Below are 20,002 nucleotides of genomic sequence, written 5' to 3'. Positions count from 1 at the left end.
CGGTATCCCATGTCTCGAGAGGCTAATGAGGGTATATTCAAGACCATTTCAGCACTGATGAAACAAGGTATTTTGGTGCCATCGGAGTCATCATGTAATACCACGTTGTATCGATCAAAAAAATCAAAGGGAGGATCGTGGAGATTTATACAATCAGATTGTAGATGCAGAGTTTTCTTTAGTTCCTAATCCGACGACGATTCTGTTACGCTCACCTGGTCTCTGCGGGGGCGTTGGGGCACGGTTGGAGCCCTCCCTCGACTTGGCTCCCCGGTGTCGGCTGTCTTCCCTAGCTGCCGCGGAGAATGTTGTTCTGGATGCTGGTATTGCCCCTAGGAAGAGAGGAGAGGAAGTGAGGATGGCGCGGAGGTGTAACGAATTTCCTCGCCCCTTTCGTGCCAGAACAGTGTGCGCAAGAGCCTTCCCATGCATGCTCACCTGTTATTTGTAATGCTGGGCTCTACGTCCTGCTTCCTTCAGCAGGGGCGCGTAGAATGGACCTAGTTGCTTCACTGGCCCGCGAAGTGGCAATCCAGACCGGCTGTGACCAATCCACTTGAAGGGTAAGTCTTTGGTTTTTCAATAATGTCTTTAGCGATGAGTCTCGCTTTGGTGTCAAGCAATAATGATGTCCTGCAATGTCTCTGCCCTTCCCTATAGGTGAAGATGAAGATCGGAAGCGTGGAGTGATTCCTGGGATTCCCCTGAGGATGATGGACTCTCAAGGTCAAGAGGTAACCTGGCCGGTATTATGGAAGTCAAGACTCTGGTAAGATGCAGCCCGAGTTTGCGCTTATGAGATTTCTAACCTGTTGTGTTTTTTTCCCTTTTAGGAGCGGTCCGACGGCGTGGAGCAAAGTCCGGAGGCTTGAAGACAGTTCGATGGCTCCGGAGGAAGATGCCGCGGAGAAGAAGCGAGAGGCTCCCGCGTCCGTGGAAGTCCGAATAAGGAGAAAACAGGCCCCGACTCCGACAGAATGCAGGTAGAGTGCGCGCACAGCGATGGATGGAGTGGCTGAGATCGGATAAGCGCACCTTCAGTGATGGAGCGACTGGAGTCAGGTAAGCGCACCTTCAGCGGTGGAGCGTCAGGTAGGTGCGTCTTCAGCGATGGAGCTGCTGGAGTCAGGTAGATGCGCCCTCAGCGATGGAGTGGCTGGAGTCTGGTAAGCGCACCTTCAGCGATGGAGCGGCTGGAGTCAAGTAGGTGAGATGGTCTTCAGAGCTGGAGTACCAGAATCAAGGTGAGATACGGCGGCAAGCGTCGCGCTGCAAAGCAGAGTAACGCGAAGCGAGGGCATGTGGTTGGGCTGGCCTTATATAGGCTGGCTCCGGCCCCTCCCTTGGGCCACACCTTGTGGCTCCACCTTGCCCCGCCCAAGGATTCCAGCACGTGCCTCCCAGTGCTGTTCTATGGCCACGATGCATGTGCCTTAGGAGTGTTCCAAGCACACATTTCTATGAGCCTGGCGCCAGGACTGGGTCCAAGTGGCCCTTAGGGGTGATGAAGGCCTGTGCCCTTGCCCCATGGCAATGACGGATACTATGCAGTAGCCCAGTGGAAGCTCGATATTTCACGGTGATTGATTTGAAGAATGCATTTTTCTTAATCCCGTTGTACAAAGACTCACAAGATTGACTTCTTTCAGGTTCCTCCAAACTGGACTGCAACATGCTTGTTTGCCTCACGAGTACTATGAGTCTCCATCGATCTTTAACAGAGTCCTACAGATGGACTTAGGCAATGTTGACTTGAAAAGTGCAGGAATACAATACGTACATGACACTTTAATCTGTAGCAACACACAAGACGAGTGCAGACAAGACTGTTCATTTGATGACTATCTTAGCAGACAAAGAAAACAAAGTAGACTAGAAACTGCAGTATTGTCAAGAAGAGGTGTTGTACATATGACAGTTGATTTCCATGAAAAGGGGGGGGGGGAGGTGACACCTGATAGGGCAGAGGCGATTATGAAAACCGCAAAACCACACATGGTAAAACAAATGCAACCATTTTTGGGACTATGTAATTATGTTAGAGCCTGGGTGTTTGATTACAGTTCATACACGAGACCCGAGTTGCAGGCTTTAAAGAAGGCACAAGTGAACAAAGTTACAACAGAATGGACTGAGGAAATGGAGGAAGGGTTTGCACAGCTCCAGTTTTGGGAATCCCCAATTATGGTGAGGAGTTCTATTTATTCTCGCAAACAAATGGGGCAGTCATGACAGCAGTACTTACACAAAGGACCACATTAGGGTACAACCTTCAGCATATTATAGTGGGATTTTGGACCCATTTATGAAAGAACACTTTCCTTGCAGTCATTCGCAGCTGCCGTGTTCGCAATTGAAAAGTCCACAAGTATTGTGATGGGCTGCTCTGACTCTCTTTGTGGAGCATGTTTTGTTTGCCATTTTAGAGAAACCTAAAGGAACATTGACACCCCAAAGAGCTTCTGCTTATGAAGTAATGATTTCGAACCCAACGAGCAAAATGGTCAGATGTAAAATAGTGAATCCTGCCACGTTTGTAGCTGAGCTAGTGACAGAGGGTGACCATGTGCATGATTGTGCCAGTTATTGTTGAGTTCTATGATGATATACCTTGTGTAAAAGAAAATGCTTTGGCGGGAGGGGAATTCTCTTCATTGATGGTTCTTCGAAAATGTATCGAACTATTGGGACAAGACACTCTGGTGCAGCTGCAGTAAGTCATAGATTGAATGGTGAATTTGAAGTTGTAGCATGTGCAAGACTACCATTTCACTTTTAAGCACAGGCAGCAGAGTTGGTAGCGCTTATTGTCACGCTCGAGAAACACGAAGGACAGGAAGTGACAGTGTACAGTGACTCCGCCTATGTGACGTAAACTATACACGCAGGGCTAGTGTGTTGGAAAAGGAGGGGCTACCTCTGTGTGGATGGCACTCCAATACATCTTTATTGGACAGGCTTATTAGGACACTACAACTCCCAGTAGACATAACGATTGTTAAATGCGCAGCGCATACTAAACAGATTTTGTCTCTTGCAGGAACAAAGCCACTGATGTAGAAGCCAAAAGGGTTGCATATTCTCCAGATATTTAAAACTTTTATTCTCAGAATGTCAAAGAGAAAGTAGTCACAATTATGTTAATGCAAGAAGGGTTTAATAGAATATCGATGACCCAACTTATGGAGATTCAAGTAAGTGCACTGCAGGAATTATGGAAACTAATGGGGTATTCTTTATCCTCCACCAAAGCATTATGGAGACAAGACAGCACTGGAAAGACGATGATGCCAGTAGCATTGCTAAAAGTTGCGCTTGAACGGCGGCATTATCCTGCGCATTTAACTAGGGAAAGTCTTGCTACAACGATTGCAGAAGACTGGTTAATTCCAAATTTGTTAGAACATGTTGCATTTTATGAAGTAAACGGCATCGTATGTCAAAAGGTTACCGCTGGGCATAAACTGGGAACAATTAGAGGAGTAATTCCTCGACCAAATGGTCCCTTTCAGCATTTACATATTAATGTGCTGCAGGTGTGTAATGGATACAGGTATCTGATACTGGTGGTGTGTTCCTTCTCCAGGTGTATCGAGGCAGTTCCGTGTACACACCCTGATGCCACTTGCGCTGCAAAGTTTCTAGTACGTGAACTCTTTCCACGATGGGAAGTGTGTGAAGTGCTGACATCCGATAATAGGCCACATTTTTTTAATGAAGTATTTGAACAGAGAGTGTTTTTGTTGAATATTAAGCATACATTTTTGTCTGCTAATCACCCGCAACCGAATGGGATATATGAGAGACTCCAATGCCTCCTTAAAGAAAAGGTAGCTAAGATAAAACTGACTCTGAAAAAGGGATGGCTATATTGCCTGCCCTTAGCTTTATATGCCCTACGGAATCAGCCTGGTTTGGGCTATCACCTAACACCCCACAAACTAGTAACTGGGAGGAAAATTGGAACGCCTCTTACACCTACATCGAGGAGTGGAAGTGATGCTAGAGCACAGCAAAACTGTTAGGAAATAAATACATTAATTATTTGACATGTATGACGTCTAGCATCTCTCTCTCACTTTAGATCAACTCAAGCGCCAAGGGGGTCGTTCTCGGAACACAGATGAAAACCATTCAGCAACCAAACCAAAAGAACTATTATCAACACCTAAACTGTTTTTTGGCTATGCCATACTAACCCGAAATTTCACCAAGAAGTGGCACAAGCCACGGCCCCATGGCCCCTTTGTTGATAAACATAACTCCCTTAGCAGTAAAAATCCAAGGTAGACTAGCTTGGCTTCATTTAAATGACACAAAACCGTACAAAGGCGAGACCGTACCTTCCATCGTTGCTGATCCAGAAGCAAGACCAGAAGAAGAATTTCAGCGTGTGCAGACTCGATCGAAAGAGGACGATAAAGGAATCCACTAGTAATGCAGATTTTGCATTTGGACTAGGGTTCTGTTGGACACTCCTTATAGATAGTGTAACATGAGTGCAAACCCTTGCTTAGAGCCTTGGGAATCTTTTGGAAGATTAACTTTAGAAATATGTTGACAAGTCAGTTATGCCTAAAGTACAGTATTTAATTTGTAACTGGAAGCGAGCACAGTATCTAGATTCGTTTCTTGGTGCACACTTGTTCCAAGTGTTAAAAATCCATGGTGTGGGCCGACTGCGATGTGCATCGGCTCGTGTTTACTGTTTTTGTGTTTATCCTTCAAGCTTATTTTGCTCTTGTTGGAAGAGACGTTGATGTTCGCACTTTTTTTTACAGGATCCTAAAATTGGCCCTGTAATCAGAAGGCTTCTTATTCGTCAACAATCATTGCCGAGATACTGCAATTGCACGGAATAACAGTATATTTTTCCTTAATTGATTATAGTGAAAACGTGTGAAGGCTAATACAGCTCTAGAGAACAAACTACAAGTACCCAAATATCACAAAAGATGGATGTACGTATTTTAGTGCATGATATATGCCTGCTCGATTACACTTTGTAGTTCTATCGCTCTTCGTTTCCAGTCTATACTATACAAATAACACCCACTGAAGTAGAGACCACTATGATTTCCCCTACTGCAGGAACTGTTTTTGATTTACTTACTTTTACTGAGGTCGAGGCTCCTACGGTTATCTCCAAGGAGAGAACCCTTCTTGATTGGCTTTGATTAATATGCAAGCACTTACCTTGTAGTGGTGAGAAATGCGAGAATTACAGGGGAAGATAATGAGGGGATAAACAAATGTCTAGATGGTGCAGCACATGTGGTTAATAACATGTGGTACCAGCACATGAAAAGTGTGGGGAAGAGAATGTCTGACGACAGTTGCTACATCTGCGCTCTCATACCCTATGCTATGAATACTACACAAACTTTAATCTCTAGAGAAACATGTCAAGTGTCTTGTTCATCTTGCAGTATGTACGACCAGAGGACAGTTTCAAGGAAGTTGGGCCACTCTACGGTGGTGATTTAAATGGTAGTTTCCATTCCAGGACAATTACATCAAGACTACACAGATGGAAAAGGAACCTGCATGGAAAAGCAAGATGCTTACATATCTGAGGGCAGGACAAGAAGATGTAGTCATTAAGGAAATGGAGAGACTGAAATGCACAGATAAAATGGAAGTAACTGGATCTCCTGGATGCTGGGAAAGAACACAAGTCTTGGTCTATGGACGAGTGAAACCAAAAAAGGATGGCAAGAAGGGCTGATGTCCTGTACATCTCACTTACTGAAGGCGAAATATGTACAAGAAGTACAGCGAATGAACGATGGATGTTTGAAGTCATGGACTAAGTATGCCAAACTACTGGCGTGGGTCGAAGATGAATCTGGTCCAATGTTTGTGATCCCATTGGCAAACGAGATGTTATGTTTTAAAAGAGAAGGAAAGAATCATGTGGGAAATAACACCACTTGCAAGACTGCAGTTGACGTTTTTCAGGATGGGAGGAGGGACAGCTATCCTGATGGATCGATATTGGACTTGTGGGTCCAGCGCCTACATGAAGCTGCCCAAGGACTGGGGAGGGACGTGTTCAGCCAGACTTCTGCAGTCTTCATGACTATCTTAATGCCTGGGATCCAGACAATGGCAAATGTAAAGTGGTTACAAATCACTCGCTGGGAGCTTCTACAGACAATCAATACCACCATAAAAGGGTTCAATGCTATCAGAGAAGAATTAAGGGCCATACGACTAATGACCTTCCAGAACAGATATGTCCTAGATATGATCACAGCGATTGAAGGGGGAGTTTGTGCCAAAATCGGGCCATCATGTTGCACATTCACACCATCTCACAATGACGTGAATGGAACCTTGACAGAGGCCATAATGTTGCTCACAAACCTGCATAACAAGATGGAAGATGAGACCGAGGATGTTGCAGATGACACTTGGTTTGCGTCTCTTTCCATGGGTTCCACAGTGGATGGCAAACATCTTCAAGTTTATTGGAGCAGTGCTAGTGATGGTGATGTTTGGATTCTGTGTGATCAGAATAATAATTACACAGAATAAGAAGACAGCAAAGAAGTCAGCAGTTAGAATGAAGATCATGATCTATGTCAAATCAGGGTTTGGATCCAAGGAGTTGACAGATCAGAAAATGTATAGAGAACAGTATCATAGCACCTGAGGGAGCAAAGTTCCTGCACCCAAAAAATAAAATCACAAGAAGTACATAGGATGATGGGTATTACAATCCGAATGGACAGTGCAGATATGTGACCTTGAGTGTGGATGAACATTTAAACTCGGCTGGTTCTTTAAAGGGAGTGATGAAAATCTGGATCCCGAAGAAACTCTTCTTCAAGAGGAGATGCCAAGATGTGGAGATCGGTGAAGGTGTGGTCGATGGATCGACCAGAGGGGGGAGTTTAGAGGAGCAGCCAAATGCCTCTGCAGGAAGTTCGCCCCCTTTTACCTGTATGCTGGAAGCCTGAAATTGTGCCATACTTGACACCAGTTGTTTTGACTATACCACAGAGAATCTTTGAAAAAAAGATACACACTGAGGAAACCATCCCTGATGCATCCCTGAAGGAATATGAGAATTGAGTGAAAGAAGTTGACGTCACAAGAGACTAGAGTGATGCACTAAGAAGATTGGCTGAAGAAGATGATGTATGAACCTTCTAGAAACTGATGACGAAATAAGGAATCAAATGAACATGCCTGTGTGAAAAGAAGATTGCATGTCTGAAGAACACTGCAGAAAATGCAAGTCATTTGATAATTGAACAGATTCAGAAACGCAAGTAGATGAAGTGATCATAGAAGCTGGCTATATGTCGTGAATAGACTGCAGGCAAAGCCACCATTATGTAGAAGCTGGATATCTGTGACCCACTGAGAAAATAGAATCAAGAGCTGTGTGGCACAGCAAAGAATTGGCTGAAGATCGCAGACCCGAATGATGAAGCTGCTTGGCCTGGTATCAAAGTTGGAGCAAGCCAAGGTCAGTTATCTATTCTCTAAGGCAGCACATGTGAGCAACTGAAGCGCTCCTTGTTAAGGTGCAAAGAAAGAACACTGTGCATGCCAAGTTTTATTCATTTAAGACAATTAAATGCTGCAAACCAGGCCGAATTGCGGTCTCCTATCGCGTGAGCCGAGGATGAAAGTAGCATTGGGCATTCTTTTCCAGAACCATGATAAGCGCCTGCTCAAAACTCCCTTATATTCCCAGAGACAAGAGTATACTGCAGGCCCAAGTTTAAAGACGGTCTTCATGGCAGAAGATATGGGTGATGAGAGACGTTGAGCTAACTGGGTGGGGAGGTAAAGTCATGTCCACCTCCTGGCACCTGGGTCGGAGATCATGCGCTGCTAGTGGTTGTTGCCTCAGTGCGGCCGAGTCCCCTCTCCACCAGTGCCAGACCGCTGTTTTTTTTTTTTTTTTTTTTCGGTCGCCCAGAGGGTCCCACTTGTCTCGTCTCGGGTGTCTTGAGGAGTTCACACAGGCTCCAGCACCATTAGCTAGTGATTGTAATCACCCAGATTTCAGTATTCTCAGGATTGTTGAGAGCTCAGCACGGAGCTCAAAGAAGAGCAGCAATCTTGGCCGGGCTCTCCAGCGCCACCCCCTCACGTGCTGCTAGTGAACCAAATGTTCCAGACATGGCACCAGCATGCCAACCAATTGTAGAGGGCCATATAACAAAGGGCCTTATGGTGCTGTGTATCTAATAATTATTGAAGGCGACTTGCACTAGGGGTGGGCTTAGGTTGCCCACCTGACAGTAGATGTTCTATTGCAACCCATCCCTGTATAGAAAGTATACTTGGATGTTCTCCTTGAGCCAACCACAGCCCTCCATAGGTTTTTCTTATTTGCCACTTAGTATGCCGTCACGTATAACAAATGTTTAGTATATAAATGTGTTGGTAAAATGTACTGAGAGAATGCTGTGCCACGTCCGTTGATGTCTGTTGTAACTCCCTGTTTTAGATAATTGATAATAAAACAGACGAAGATTTGCCATTTACTGAGTCAGTTCTGTTATTTGGTGTAAGAGTTTCTCTGTATCCCATCTCAAAGGACCTTATGTTCAATTGGTCCCGATGAGAGACTGTGTCCTCTCCGATAGATTAGTCCAGAGGGGCGCAATAGTATCTCCGTGCAGACTGGCACCAATTTACCCTGGACTACCTAACCTGTGTGGCTGTAACTCGTGGGGTCACACACCAAAGACACTGAAAGAGCTCTGCTTTGTAAACTGCTTTTTCCGTTTTACTTACACAGCAAAAAATATATATATTTTAAGTGATATATTGTGTGTGAATTCCATTAATGTAGGTTATACTGTACCTTTAACACGTCCCCCTATCTGAAGAGTTTAGCACTGACTTCTTGGCTGCCTTTTCCACTGGATGACTCCATTACCATAAGGTCGACATCTTGGCTGCTTTTACCACTGGAAGACTCCATTACCATAAGGTCGACATCTTGGCTGCTTTTACCACTGGATGACTCCATTACCATAAGGTCGACATCTTGGCTGCCTTTACCACTGGAAGACTCCATTACCGTAAGGGTGACTTCTTGGCTGCCTTTACCACTGGAAGACTCCATTACCGTAAGGGTGACTTCTTGGCTGCCTTTTCCACTGGATGACTCCATTACCATAAGGTCGACATCTTGGCTGCTTTTACCACTGGAAGACTCCATTACCATAAGGTCGACATCTTGGCTGCTTTTACCACTGGATGACTCCATTACCGTAAGGTCGACATCTTGGCTGCCTTTACCACTGGAAGACTCCATTACCGTAAGGGTGACTTCTTGGCTGCCTTTACCACTGGAAGACTCCATTACCGTAAGGGTGACTTCTTGGCTGCCTTTACCACTGGAAGACTCCATTACCGTAAGGGTGACTTCTTGGCTGCCTTTACCACTGGAAGACTCCATTACCGTAAGGGTGACTTCTTGGCTCTCTTTACCACTGGACGACTCAGTTACCGTAAGGGTATGTGCATTCCCTAGTTGTGGGCAAGTCTTTCTCGCATCCTGAATAAAGGGCTAATGATCCTAACAACAAATTCTGGTTCTCGAGGCTTCGGATAAGAACTTGTTAGGAGTATTGTACTCTAATTATTTTTTTGTGTTAAATTGGGAGTAACTGGATTTTCAGGAAGTCCAAACAGAAAAATTATTCCGGGCTGGCATTATTTTAAACATGTAAAAATAGATTTGTCAGTTTTGTGTGATTGAAACAATCTTTTGTAGCTGCAGTTTCTCGAATTAAAATAGCATTTTATCATATGTGACGTCTTCACAATAGCAAAAGTCAAATTTCTGGAAAGTGCTGCTCATTCCTCTGCTCTGAGCACATAACCTGAGCCGTACAGGTCACACAAAGGGCCAGACACGTGTTTACCTGTTACATTCTATTTTTCATTGTTCTGAGTCTTGGCCTGATTTTATGGCGTAAAACGGACAGATTCGCTGCTTGTCTGGGACCCTGCTGTTGCTGTTACGATGTCCTTCCCACTAGTAATGATAAAGGATGTACTGGTGCACCTTTTATCTAGGTGTGTGTGTGTGTCTATGTAATCTGCCTTATTTTCTTCCAATAAATTTGATTTCTTCTCAATTGTCTGTTTATTTAGGGGTGCAGGGCCACAGTCCTTTTATTGCACTACCTGCCCCCCAAACATACCCTCCTGAGTTCTCTTTGGGCTAACTCCGTCATGCTGCAACACCCTATGTACTAGGGCTTATCAGTGTTTTTTTCTAAGGAGTTTTTTCAAGGTTAATGGCTTAATTGTAGCCCTAAATGAGTGTAATAAACCTGTTTTATCCAAGTGTGCCTTTAGCCACTGATATGCAATGTGTGCTCACATTTGTCCATTGCACTGAAGTCTTGTTATTACCCGCATTGATAAAGCTGACAATTTTGGGTTGGCTTATGCATACATGTTAGATGGGCACTGACATCACATGCCTGGGTACTAAACATTTACAATTCTGGTCACATGGGTACAGATAGGCAAGAGACCTGCTTTTATATCCTAAATACTCCCTTGGTTTATCGCTCTTGCCTTGGACTGAGAGGAGCTGGGTATAGGCCAGTGTGATGCACTTTAATTATAGATCACCACAGGATGCATAATGTTTCACAGTATTGACGCACTAAGTAGCCTTCGAAACAAAACCGAAACAATTTAATAAATAATTTAGCATTAATTTCTTTTTAAATCACGATCGGGCTGTTTATTACCGAGTTTGCATATTGTTGCCCTTAAACCTAAAAATAATGCAACCTGCATCATGCAGTGGCAAATGGATGTGGGTTGCTCTCTGAGAGAGGAAATGCATAATTATGTATTTTACTTGGTATATCCTGCATATGATTTCCTCATTACAAGAGCCCAGGCATCTTGCATTGAGGTAGACTGCACCGTCTTCAGATGTGCCATCTATGAATCCCTTGGACATTGAAATGGCCCATACAGTTAGGTTTATTGCCAATAGTCACTCCCCTTGCTTGCGTTGGGGCGAGTTTCTGATGATACGTGTTAAAAAATGTACCTTTGTTTGATTTCAATAGGGTGTTGTTCACTACCTGTTAATCTTCTAATCCTAATATTTTACTAATGACCACATTACTTTTACATCACTGTACAGTTAAAGGAGTTAGGCTGCTATACGTGACCAGTTGCGTATCGTCACATAGTAATTGTGAAGTGAGTATCATGCGCCAATGACCTATTAAGCTGAAATAGCTCACAGCAGCCAATTTAATAAGACAGTAATATCAGGGTTCTAAATTAAGATTGAAGGAGCAGGTGCTAAAACCAGCTCATGGGTGTCTGGCATCAGCCAAAGGAGCTACCTCTGGCGAACCAGGAGCAAATATCTGGCACACAGCAAATAACTTGCATATGAAATGCACACTAACTTTTTGTCCATTATGTATGATTCATTGTGTTTAAATGTGTCTTAGATGTGTCCTAATTCTTCTTTATTAGCATTTCAAATACTCACAGTTAAAGAAACGTGCATGTTTGTAAGGCATCAATTGCCCAGGGAGCCCAAAGTTGCTCCTGGTAGCTGTTGGTTTCAAGCTAACCAGGCTCTCCTAGGCTAGAAGCAGGAACTAAATAGCTCCCAACTCCCCTCAATTTTGAATCCTACAGTTTGTACCCTATGTAGTTTTGACAGATTAAAATAACTTGATTCGATTTAATATGTAGTATATTTTTTGTCCTATGTCAAATTGTCGTAGGTTTCTTGATTTTCCTGAAGCAACGGAGATGGTACTTTTGCCCGCTAGCATATGTTTTTAACTTCTTTCTGTGGATACCTCTTTTGGCATTTAGTAGCAGGCCCGAGAGGCGTTATTCTGTCATATCGGCACTGATAATGTTATCCTGTCATGATGAACAGAACAAATTTAATGTAGACAATGTTTTCCTTTATCACCAATAGCTCATCGATTGTTTCTGTGTTTCAAATAACAGCAGGAAGGATCATTGTGTGCACAGCACTGCTTGAATAATTTGCTACAAGGAGAGTATTTTAGTCCTGTGGAATTGTCTTCTATTGCACATCAGCTTGATGAGGAAGAAAGGATGCGGATGGCTGAAGGAGGACTCACCAGTGAAGAGTACCGCATATTTATGCAGGTGATGGTTGTGTGTGGATCCTCCTATAGATGTATTCATGTTTGAAGCAGTAGAATGTTATCACGAGCAATACTTTGTCACTTGATCCATGCCGAGCGGGATTAGGTTTATACCATTTTTAGATTTGGCTGTTAGGTGGCATAAGCCAAAACTATTGCATTACCGTACATCTAGAGGGAAATGGCATGTGAGGCGGGTGGTGTTTGGCTGTGTACCCACCCATTGACTTCCCATTGCCATTCTAATCCCTATGGCCATTCCCACCCACCTCCTGCCCCATCCCGCCCAAAACACTGCCTCATGGGAACTCATTTAGCTATCTTTATCAATCCACCAAACTTTGTGCTGCCTATTTCTCAATTTATAAGCACTATGCATGTCTTTCACTTGAGTCCTGTTAAAAACAATTATTGGCAAAGCCAACACTTTTGGCTTGTGTTAAAGTATTAGGCATTTGCTAGGCACTGCTATTATATGCTCAGGTACCCGTACCCTTTTGAGGCTGCTACCATTGATGGCCAGTTAGTACCATGCCTTCATGTTATTTCCACTGCAATAATTACTTTGAAGTAGTTTACTTCAAAGTAAATGCATCAAAATGTCACCTCTAATTTCTTGTTTTTGATCTGCGGGGTCCCCCCATACCACTTTCCCCTGCACTGCTACCCCAAACCCCTCCCAGCTCCTTTTTATATCTTCACCCACAACTACATGTATTTTCTGTTGTGGAAACAGGAGACCAATGCCATTATGGCAGAGCCTGGCAAACACCTTTCCAATGCCTAGACAAAAGCCCAAAGTTATTGTGCTTTCTCCTTACAATTCAGTTTGTGTTTTTCATACCATTTGATACCCTCGCCATAACTTCATAACTAACTTTGGACTCTAAAACCTCCAGCAATCATACCCTCTGCCTCCAGTTTTGCTGGATGCTAATTCCTTCAAAGGCAGATTGTCCTATTTTCCACTGTCCGGAATTTGCGGAGTTACCGGAGGCTAGCTATGTCACATTTAGATGCCATAGAAACTTAATATGTGTATGTTTTGACTTGATCTTTAAGCCTGGTTGATGAGGCTGCAGTCTGTCCATCAATGATAGCCCCTTCAGATTTGGTATTACTTAATCTTGCCTGTTGCCGTTTAGTTATTCCATAGAATACTTCCAAGGCTACACCTTTTAGGATTTTGGATTGTATAATGCATGCGGGTGACGGAATGAGCGGTCCTTTCACACTGTACCTTGACCCATTTATAAGTTATAGAAGTCCAATGGCAGGATCCATCTTCTGCACTTATTTTGTCCTGAACAAGCACTAAGTTTTAAGGGGAAATTCGCCTGATGTACCTTGACCACATGTTTTTTTTTGTTCCAAACAGCAACCGTCTGGAAATATGGATGACAGTGGCTTCTTCTCAATTCAGGTGGGTACTGCTGACATGGTTTAGGATACATTATTTGCAACATATCTCTAATGTATTTTGTGAAACTATGATAATGATAATGTGTTATTTATATAGCCCTTTAATCCAAAACATTGTGCTTTGTGTTCGCCATCTAACCTTAGCTCTTCAGGCTAAGGAATGTGCCCCTTATTTATATAAGGACAGAGTCTCACGGAGTCTCATTTTTAATCCAGTTACTGTTTTTATGAACATCTTTTAAGTGATTTAAAATTTTGGCTACCATTAGTGTTTTGGTGCCATTATATTGTGATAATCATTACATAGTGAGGTGGGGGAAAGTTCTATAAGCAGAACTCTTCAGGTGTGTGCTCCTCTGCCTCCTCCTAAAACACTGAAGACTGCACAGTGGCCTTTTGTTGAAGACTTGTATCCTCTCGTTTATTTCAATGATTTCTATCAGGTTATGGTGGCTGCTTCTTCTACCTTCATCTAGTCTGCTGCACTTTGCAGAAGTCGGCACAGAGCACTTTAGTTGGTGCATTTTACTGTGTCGCTGTGAGAAACCTGATGCATTTCTCCCAGGGATCCTCTATTCAGGTGGCCACGGGAGGGCCATTGCTCTTGGATCCCAACCCTGGGGGCAGACAAGCGAGGGAGGATCACCTGGGGAGGGGGTCCTTGTAGACTGCGAGAGGGTGAGCCGCGGTATCCCATTTTGTCTGATGTACCCCTACGCGATATCCAGGCAGTCTTTATGGGCTATTGCCACCAACATCCCATCCCCACCCCCAATACTTTCCCTTACGGAAAAGGAGAAAACGGGGGAACTCAAAATTATCTCTGAACTCCAATTCGAATGTTGCCTCTCCACAACACTACAACTCCCATAATCCCATTCCCCTATTGAAATCTACAAGGTCTGGGACGAGGCAGATGGGAGTCATGCGGATTACTGATGGGAATCAATGTGCCATGGATTCCTACGGGGAATCCCCATGTTGTCCTGACAATGAGGTCAGGCAGAGTCAGGCAGGGAGGGACAACTACTCACACCTGACTCTAGTCCACTCTAGCTGGGAGTATAAAAGCAGCAAGCAGAAACCGCATTGTGACCGAGTCGGGATGCTGGAAGGTACCAGAGAGCAGTAGGAAGCCCTAGTTAGCAGGAGAGACACTAGGAGACCTGAAGGAGGAGAAGAAAATCGCCCAAACACTGTCCCTGCTATTAGAGAGGAGATTGCAGTGTGGATGTGGAAACTATTTCTCCAGAAGGCAAGACCAGGAGCAGCTGGCTTTGCCTGGTGGTCCCAGCAGTTAATCTCCTCTCCTGGGCCATGCAGACGAACCCAGGTCTCTGAAGGACAGAGGGAGAGACACTGTCCTCCTACTAACATCCCCTTTTGGCTCCTGCAGCTTGTTTCGTTCACCTGGTGTCCCTGGTGGCGTCTGGAAGGCTCTGAGATCTGAAACCTTGGATGTGTAGTTGCCCAGTGCTGAATAATGAATCTGCAATTACAGAAGGGAGGATTTGTGATAACTGTCTCTAATGGGTGAATCTCCCACCCCCCTCTGACCGATTCCCTTCCCACTGGGTTCTTTTCTCACCTTAGTTATTTGTAGGGTGAGCTATCCGTCATGCGTTACTTGTGCAGGGGCGCTTGACGTTTGTTGGCGAGCTGCCCGAGTTGCTTCACTGGTGCAGTACGCCTTCCTTGGGCCCAGGCCTGCTGTGACCCCGAATCTGCTGGTAGGCAGGTAGGTTTGTTTCTCCAGCATGGGGTCTGGCATGGATTCACATGCTCATGAATATTCCCCGTCGTCAGGCTGGGAATCCTCGGTAAAGAAAAAACCAGTATCAGTTTCGTTTCTGATCTGTCTTTCGTAGTAATAACCAATCACTGGTCTCTGCGTCATACTGACCACAGCCAATGACTGCCCTCTACCTAAGCACCGCCTCTGGCAGCCATCTTCAGATTTTTACCGCACGTTCATGTGTTGGGATCCTCGTGCTATTGCTCTCGAGCGTTAGTGCTATTTTTTCGCGCTTTTTACAAAAACTTCGATTCTTTCGGTCAAAAGAGCCTCAAGCTCCACCGATCCTACATCCGATCAACGGGGACCCGTGTCGGATTCATCTGTGCCCCTCAAGGGGGAAGATTTCGTCGAGCTACACTTCGGAGGACTCCAGAAGCTTCTCAGGCCCTGTCTCGGAGATGGCCCAGGAGAAGGGAAGCTCGACGCCCGGAAAGCTGTTCAGGGTCTGCCCTGGATGCCAGCTGCAGAACGTCTTCAAGGAGGACGAACACTCTTTCTGCCTTTACTGCCTTCATGAGGACAAGACGCACGTGGAGAAGGACTGTGCGTTTTGCGGCAACATGTCGGAACGGACCATGAAGGACCGCCATCAACGTCTCGCCAACTGGCTGGAGGGTAAGAGCCCGTCTGGCGAGAAGAAGAAGAAATCCGAGCGGTCTTCTAAGACCTTTGAGGGCGCCCCGGCGACGGGGGCCCAACATAAGGCCAAGCACCGCGAGTCCGCTGGCACCGGGAGCGCCGAACGGTCGGGCTCTGCGGGCGCCAGGCAGGGCGCACCCTCCCCGGCACCATCAACCACGAGCCAACGCTCTGGGTCGGGTAAGAGGAAGGCCGAGCACCCGGCGAAGCTCCTGGAGAGGCCCCGGTCGAGCTCTAAGGCAGAGGAGGAGCGTGGCAGTGCCCCCTCCCTCAAGGATAAGGCGGTGAGCGCACCTAAGGTGGTGAAGGCCTTGATCCATCCGACCAAGCCCTCTATCGAAATGGTCGCGGCGGCCCTGGCTCAGCCTGTGGTGGCTGCACCAGTGGTGGCGGCCTCAGGGCCCAGAATCTCCCTGCCTCCTCGGAGGGAGTCTTCCTTTGTGCCCATCGATAGGACCCCCGTGAAACCCTCCGTGGGGAAGAAGGGGGGGCAGGGCGTCGTCGTAGAGTCGGCCTCAACCTCAGAAGAGGAACTGATCGAGGTCTTAAGCCACGGCCTAGGCGTGGAAGAAGGCCAGCCCGTCGGAATGGACCCCGACGCAGGTGACGACGACGACATCGTCGAGGATACCGACGGGGCCCCTGCTCGCCCGTCGGATTCCCCTCTGCCAGCGCCGCAAGACAACTCGGCGGCCATTTTGTTGGCCATACAGTCCTTATGCTCCGAGATAAGGACGAGGCTACCGTTACCGACGGAGGAACCTCTCCCGTCGGGGGATCCAGAACCGGGACCTTCTGGTGTTCCCCCTACCAAGAAAAGAAGGATCCATCCACCACCTCCTTTTCAACCGTCGCGCCCCTTCCAGCCCTCCTCCCCGTCCACCCGAGGGGATGATACGGGGACTGACACGGCAGCGACGGGTACGGACGACGAGGCATACGACGAGGATTTTCCGTCGTCGCCTCCCACCAGGGCCTCTCCGCCCGACGAGATCGGATCTTTCCACTCCATGATCTCCAGGGCTTCCGAGCTTTTCCAACTCTGCCCTGAGGAGAAGAAAAAGGAAGGCTTCCTTTATCAGCGGCGCGAGGCCAAGAGGAAGACGGTCCTCGCAGTGCCTCTGTTGGACGACATTTGGGATGAGGGCCTTTCCCTCCTCAAGAACCCTTCCACGACGCCAGCTAGAAGAGACCGGTACGAGAAAAAGTACCGGGTCCCGGACACGGCCCCCCTATGCCTCCGGGCGCAGCCTACCCCGGACTCCGTCGTCTCCGTGGCAGCCAGGAAGAAAGCGGGGGGGGGGTGCGGCCTCCACATCGACTTCCCCGCCGGACGGCGAGGGAAAGAAATTGGATACTATGGGGCGTAGAGTCATCTCGTCGGCAGCGACGACGATTAAAGCGGCCAACGCCTTGGCTATCGTGGCCCGCTACGACAGGGAGCTCTGGTACAAGATGGCTCCTCTGCTGGATTTTCTGCCGGACGACAAGAGGGCGGAGGCCCTTGAGATCCTGCAGGAAGGTGAGGTGGCCTCGGACCACGCCATCACCGTGGCGACGGACATCGCCGACACTGGATTCCGCCAGCTGGGCAACGGTGTTTGCCTTCGGCGTCGTGGATGGCTCAAAGCTACGGACTTCCGGCAGGACGTCCAGACCAGAGTCCTGGACATGCCCTTCGACGGGAACAACCTGTTTGGGAAGACAGTGGACGATTCCCTTCAGGCCATCAAGGCGGATACTGAGACGGCCCGGGCCCTTGGAGTCCTGCAACGACGGACGCCCTTTCGGAGCGGCGGAGGCAAGGGCGCCTCCAAAAGTTCCGGCGGCGGTTTCGCTTCCTACCGTCAAGCGGCCCGCTCGTCGTCGCAAGAGGCCTACAGAGGACGAGGCAAGTCTAGCGGACCCCGCCGTCGTCGCCAAGGAGGTCAAGGCGGCAAGGCCGCGTCCAAGCAGGATTGAACCGGCCTTGGGGTCGGGCCCCCACCGAAGCACCCCGGTGGGAGGCCGGCTGGCGGGCTTCGTCAGCGTGTGGGAGTCCATCTCCACCGACCGTTGGGTGCTGGACGCCCTGGCCCGGGGCCACGCGCTCGAGTTTCAAAGAAGGTGCCCGCGCGTCCCCCCCGTGGCCAGGAAAGAACTTCACGTCCCTCAACTTCTCCTGGAGGTAAAGGCGATGCTCAGAAAGGGCGCCATCGAACTCGTCCCAAAGAGGCTTCGGGGCTCCGGAGTCTACTCGAGATACTTCCTCGTGAAGAAGAAGACGGGAGGATGGCGCCCCATCCTGGACCTGCGACGTCTGAACAAGTTCATCAAGGCGCAGAAGTTCCGGATGGTCACCCTCCAGCACGTCCTGGGTCAGCTGGAGGAAGGAGACTTCCTATCGTCATTGGATTTGGAGGATGCCTACTTCCACATTCCCATCCTAAAGGGGCACCGCAAATTCCTCAGATTCGTGGTCCTAGGGCGTCATTACCAGTTCAAAGCCCTTCCCTTCGGACTACGGTCGGCACCCAGGGTATTCACCAAGTGCCTTGCACCGGTGGCGGCGCAGCTGCGCCGCGAGGGGATCCACGTCTACCCCTACCTGGACGACTGGCTCATCCGCGCCAAGACGAGGGAGCTCGCCGTGGTCCACACGGCAAGGACCGTCCAACTCCTCACGGACCTGGGATTCTCCGTGAACTACGCCAAATCCCACCTGGTGCCCGCGCAAGTCGCACTATTTCTGGGAGCGAGGCTCGACACAGTGTCCCTTCTGGCCTCCCCGTCGGAGGAGAGGACCAGGACCATCTTGGGCAAGGTGCAACGGATGTTGGTGGCCGACGCGGCCAAAGTGAGGTCCATCAAGTCCCTCCTCGGGATGATGTCTTCCTGCATCTACCTCATTCCCATGTGCAGGCTCCGGATGCGCCCGTTGCAAGAATTCCTGGATGCGCGCTGGATCCAGACGACGGGCAGCTTCGAGGAAAGGATCAAGCTCGACGAGAGTTTCCGACGAGCGATACGGTGGTGGGGCACCCGCGCGCATCTGACGGCGGGCATGGACTTCCAGACCCCAGCCCACCAGGAGACTGTGACCACGGATGCCTCCCTGGAAGGGTGGGGAGCGCACACCGAAAATCTGCACGCAAGGGGACTCTGGCTCCCGACGGAGAAGTCCCTACATATCAACGTCCTGGAGCTCCGTGCAGTGTTTTGGGCCCTCAGGTCCTTCCTTCCGTCCCTCAAGGGCAAGGTGGTGAGGATCTTCACCGACAACACCACCACCATGTTTTACATCAGGAAACAGGGCGGAACCAGGTCCCCAGCGCTGTCCAAGGAGGCGCAGGACCTGTGGCATTGGGCCGTCGCCCAAGGGATTTTTCTGGTGCCGTTTCATCTGGCAGGGATAAGAAACACCATCGCCGACTCACTCAGCAGGGAGCTGCGCTCGTGCCACGAGTGGGAACTACGGCAGGATCTGGTGGATCTCCTCTTCCGACGGTGGGGCACACCCCAGATCGACCTGTTCGCGACGGCGACGAACGCCAAGTGCCGGAGGTTCGCCAGCAGGTTTCCCCAGACGAGGAGCATGGGCGATGCTTTCTCGTTCCCCTGGGAGGGCCTGTTCCTCTACGCGTTCCCTCCCTTGCCTCTGCTAATCCGGCTCGTCAACCAGCTCAAGAGGTCACGGTGCAGGATGATCCTCGTCGCACCTGCGTGGCCGAGGCAGATATGGTTCCCGGACCTTCTGGACTTGTCAGCGTCCCCGCCGATCAAGCTGCCGGCGGACGCGGATCTACTCTCCAGGGAAGGAGGCGCCATCCTCCACCACGACCCGAAGTCGCTGAACTTGCAGGCCTGGCTCCTGCAGCACTAGAGTTTGGAGGATACGACATACCGGCCGATTGCAGAGAGGTTCTTGCAAAGGCCAGGGCGTCCTCGACTCTTAAATGTTATGGACACAAATGGAAGAGGTTCTCTGTCTGGTGCCACGCACAGAAGATTA

The 20,002-nt window shown here is 48.2% G+C and overlaps 1 protein-coding gene across 7 annotated transcripts in view; it reads left to right on the top strand.

Moving 5' to 3' along the window:
- ATXN3 (ataxin 3) overlaps positions 1–20,002 on the top strand; it is a 616,356-nt gene that overhangs the window by 136,972 nt on the left and 459,382 nt on the right. For 6 of the 7 annotated variants that reach the window (XM_069637843.1, XM_069637844.1, XM_069637849.1 and 3 more), the window contains 2 exons: positions 11,989–12,153; positions 13,531–13,575. In XM_069637843.1, coding sequence (XP_069493944.1) covers positions 11,989–12,153; positions 13,531–13,575 — 210 coding nt within the window. Of the gene's footprint in view, positions 1–11,956; positions 12,154–13,530; positions 13,576–20,002 lie in introns of all 7 variants that reach the window. The other variant, XM_069637845.1, reaches the window with a different exon arrangement.

Source organism: Ambystoma mexicanum, chromosome 14, assembly GCF_040938575.1.
Source record: "Ambystoma mexicanum isolate Mex_15411 chromosome 14, UKY_AmexF1_1, whole genome shotgun sequence".
Taxonomy (NCBI): Eukaryota; Metazoa; Chordata; class Amphibia; order Caudata; family Ambystomatidae; genus Ambystoma; species Ambystoma mexicanum.
Note: the sequence above shows the minus strand (reverse complement) of the source record. Positions and strands in the feature narration are given on the sequence as shown.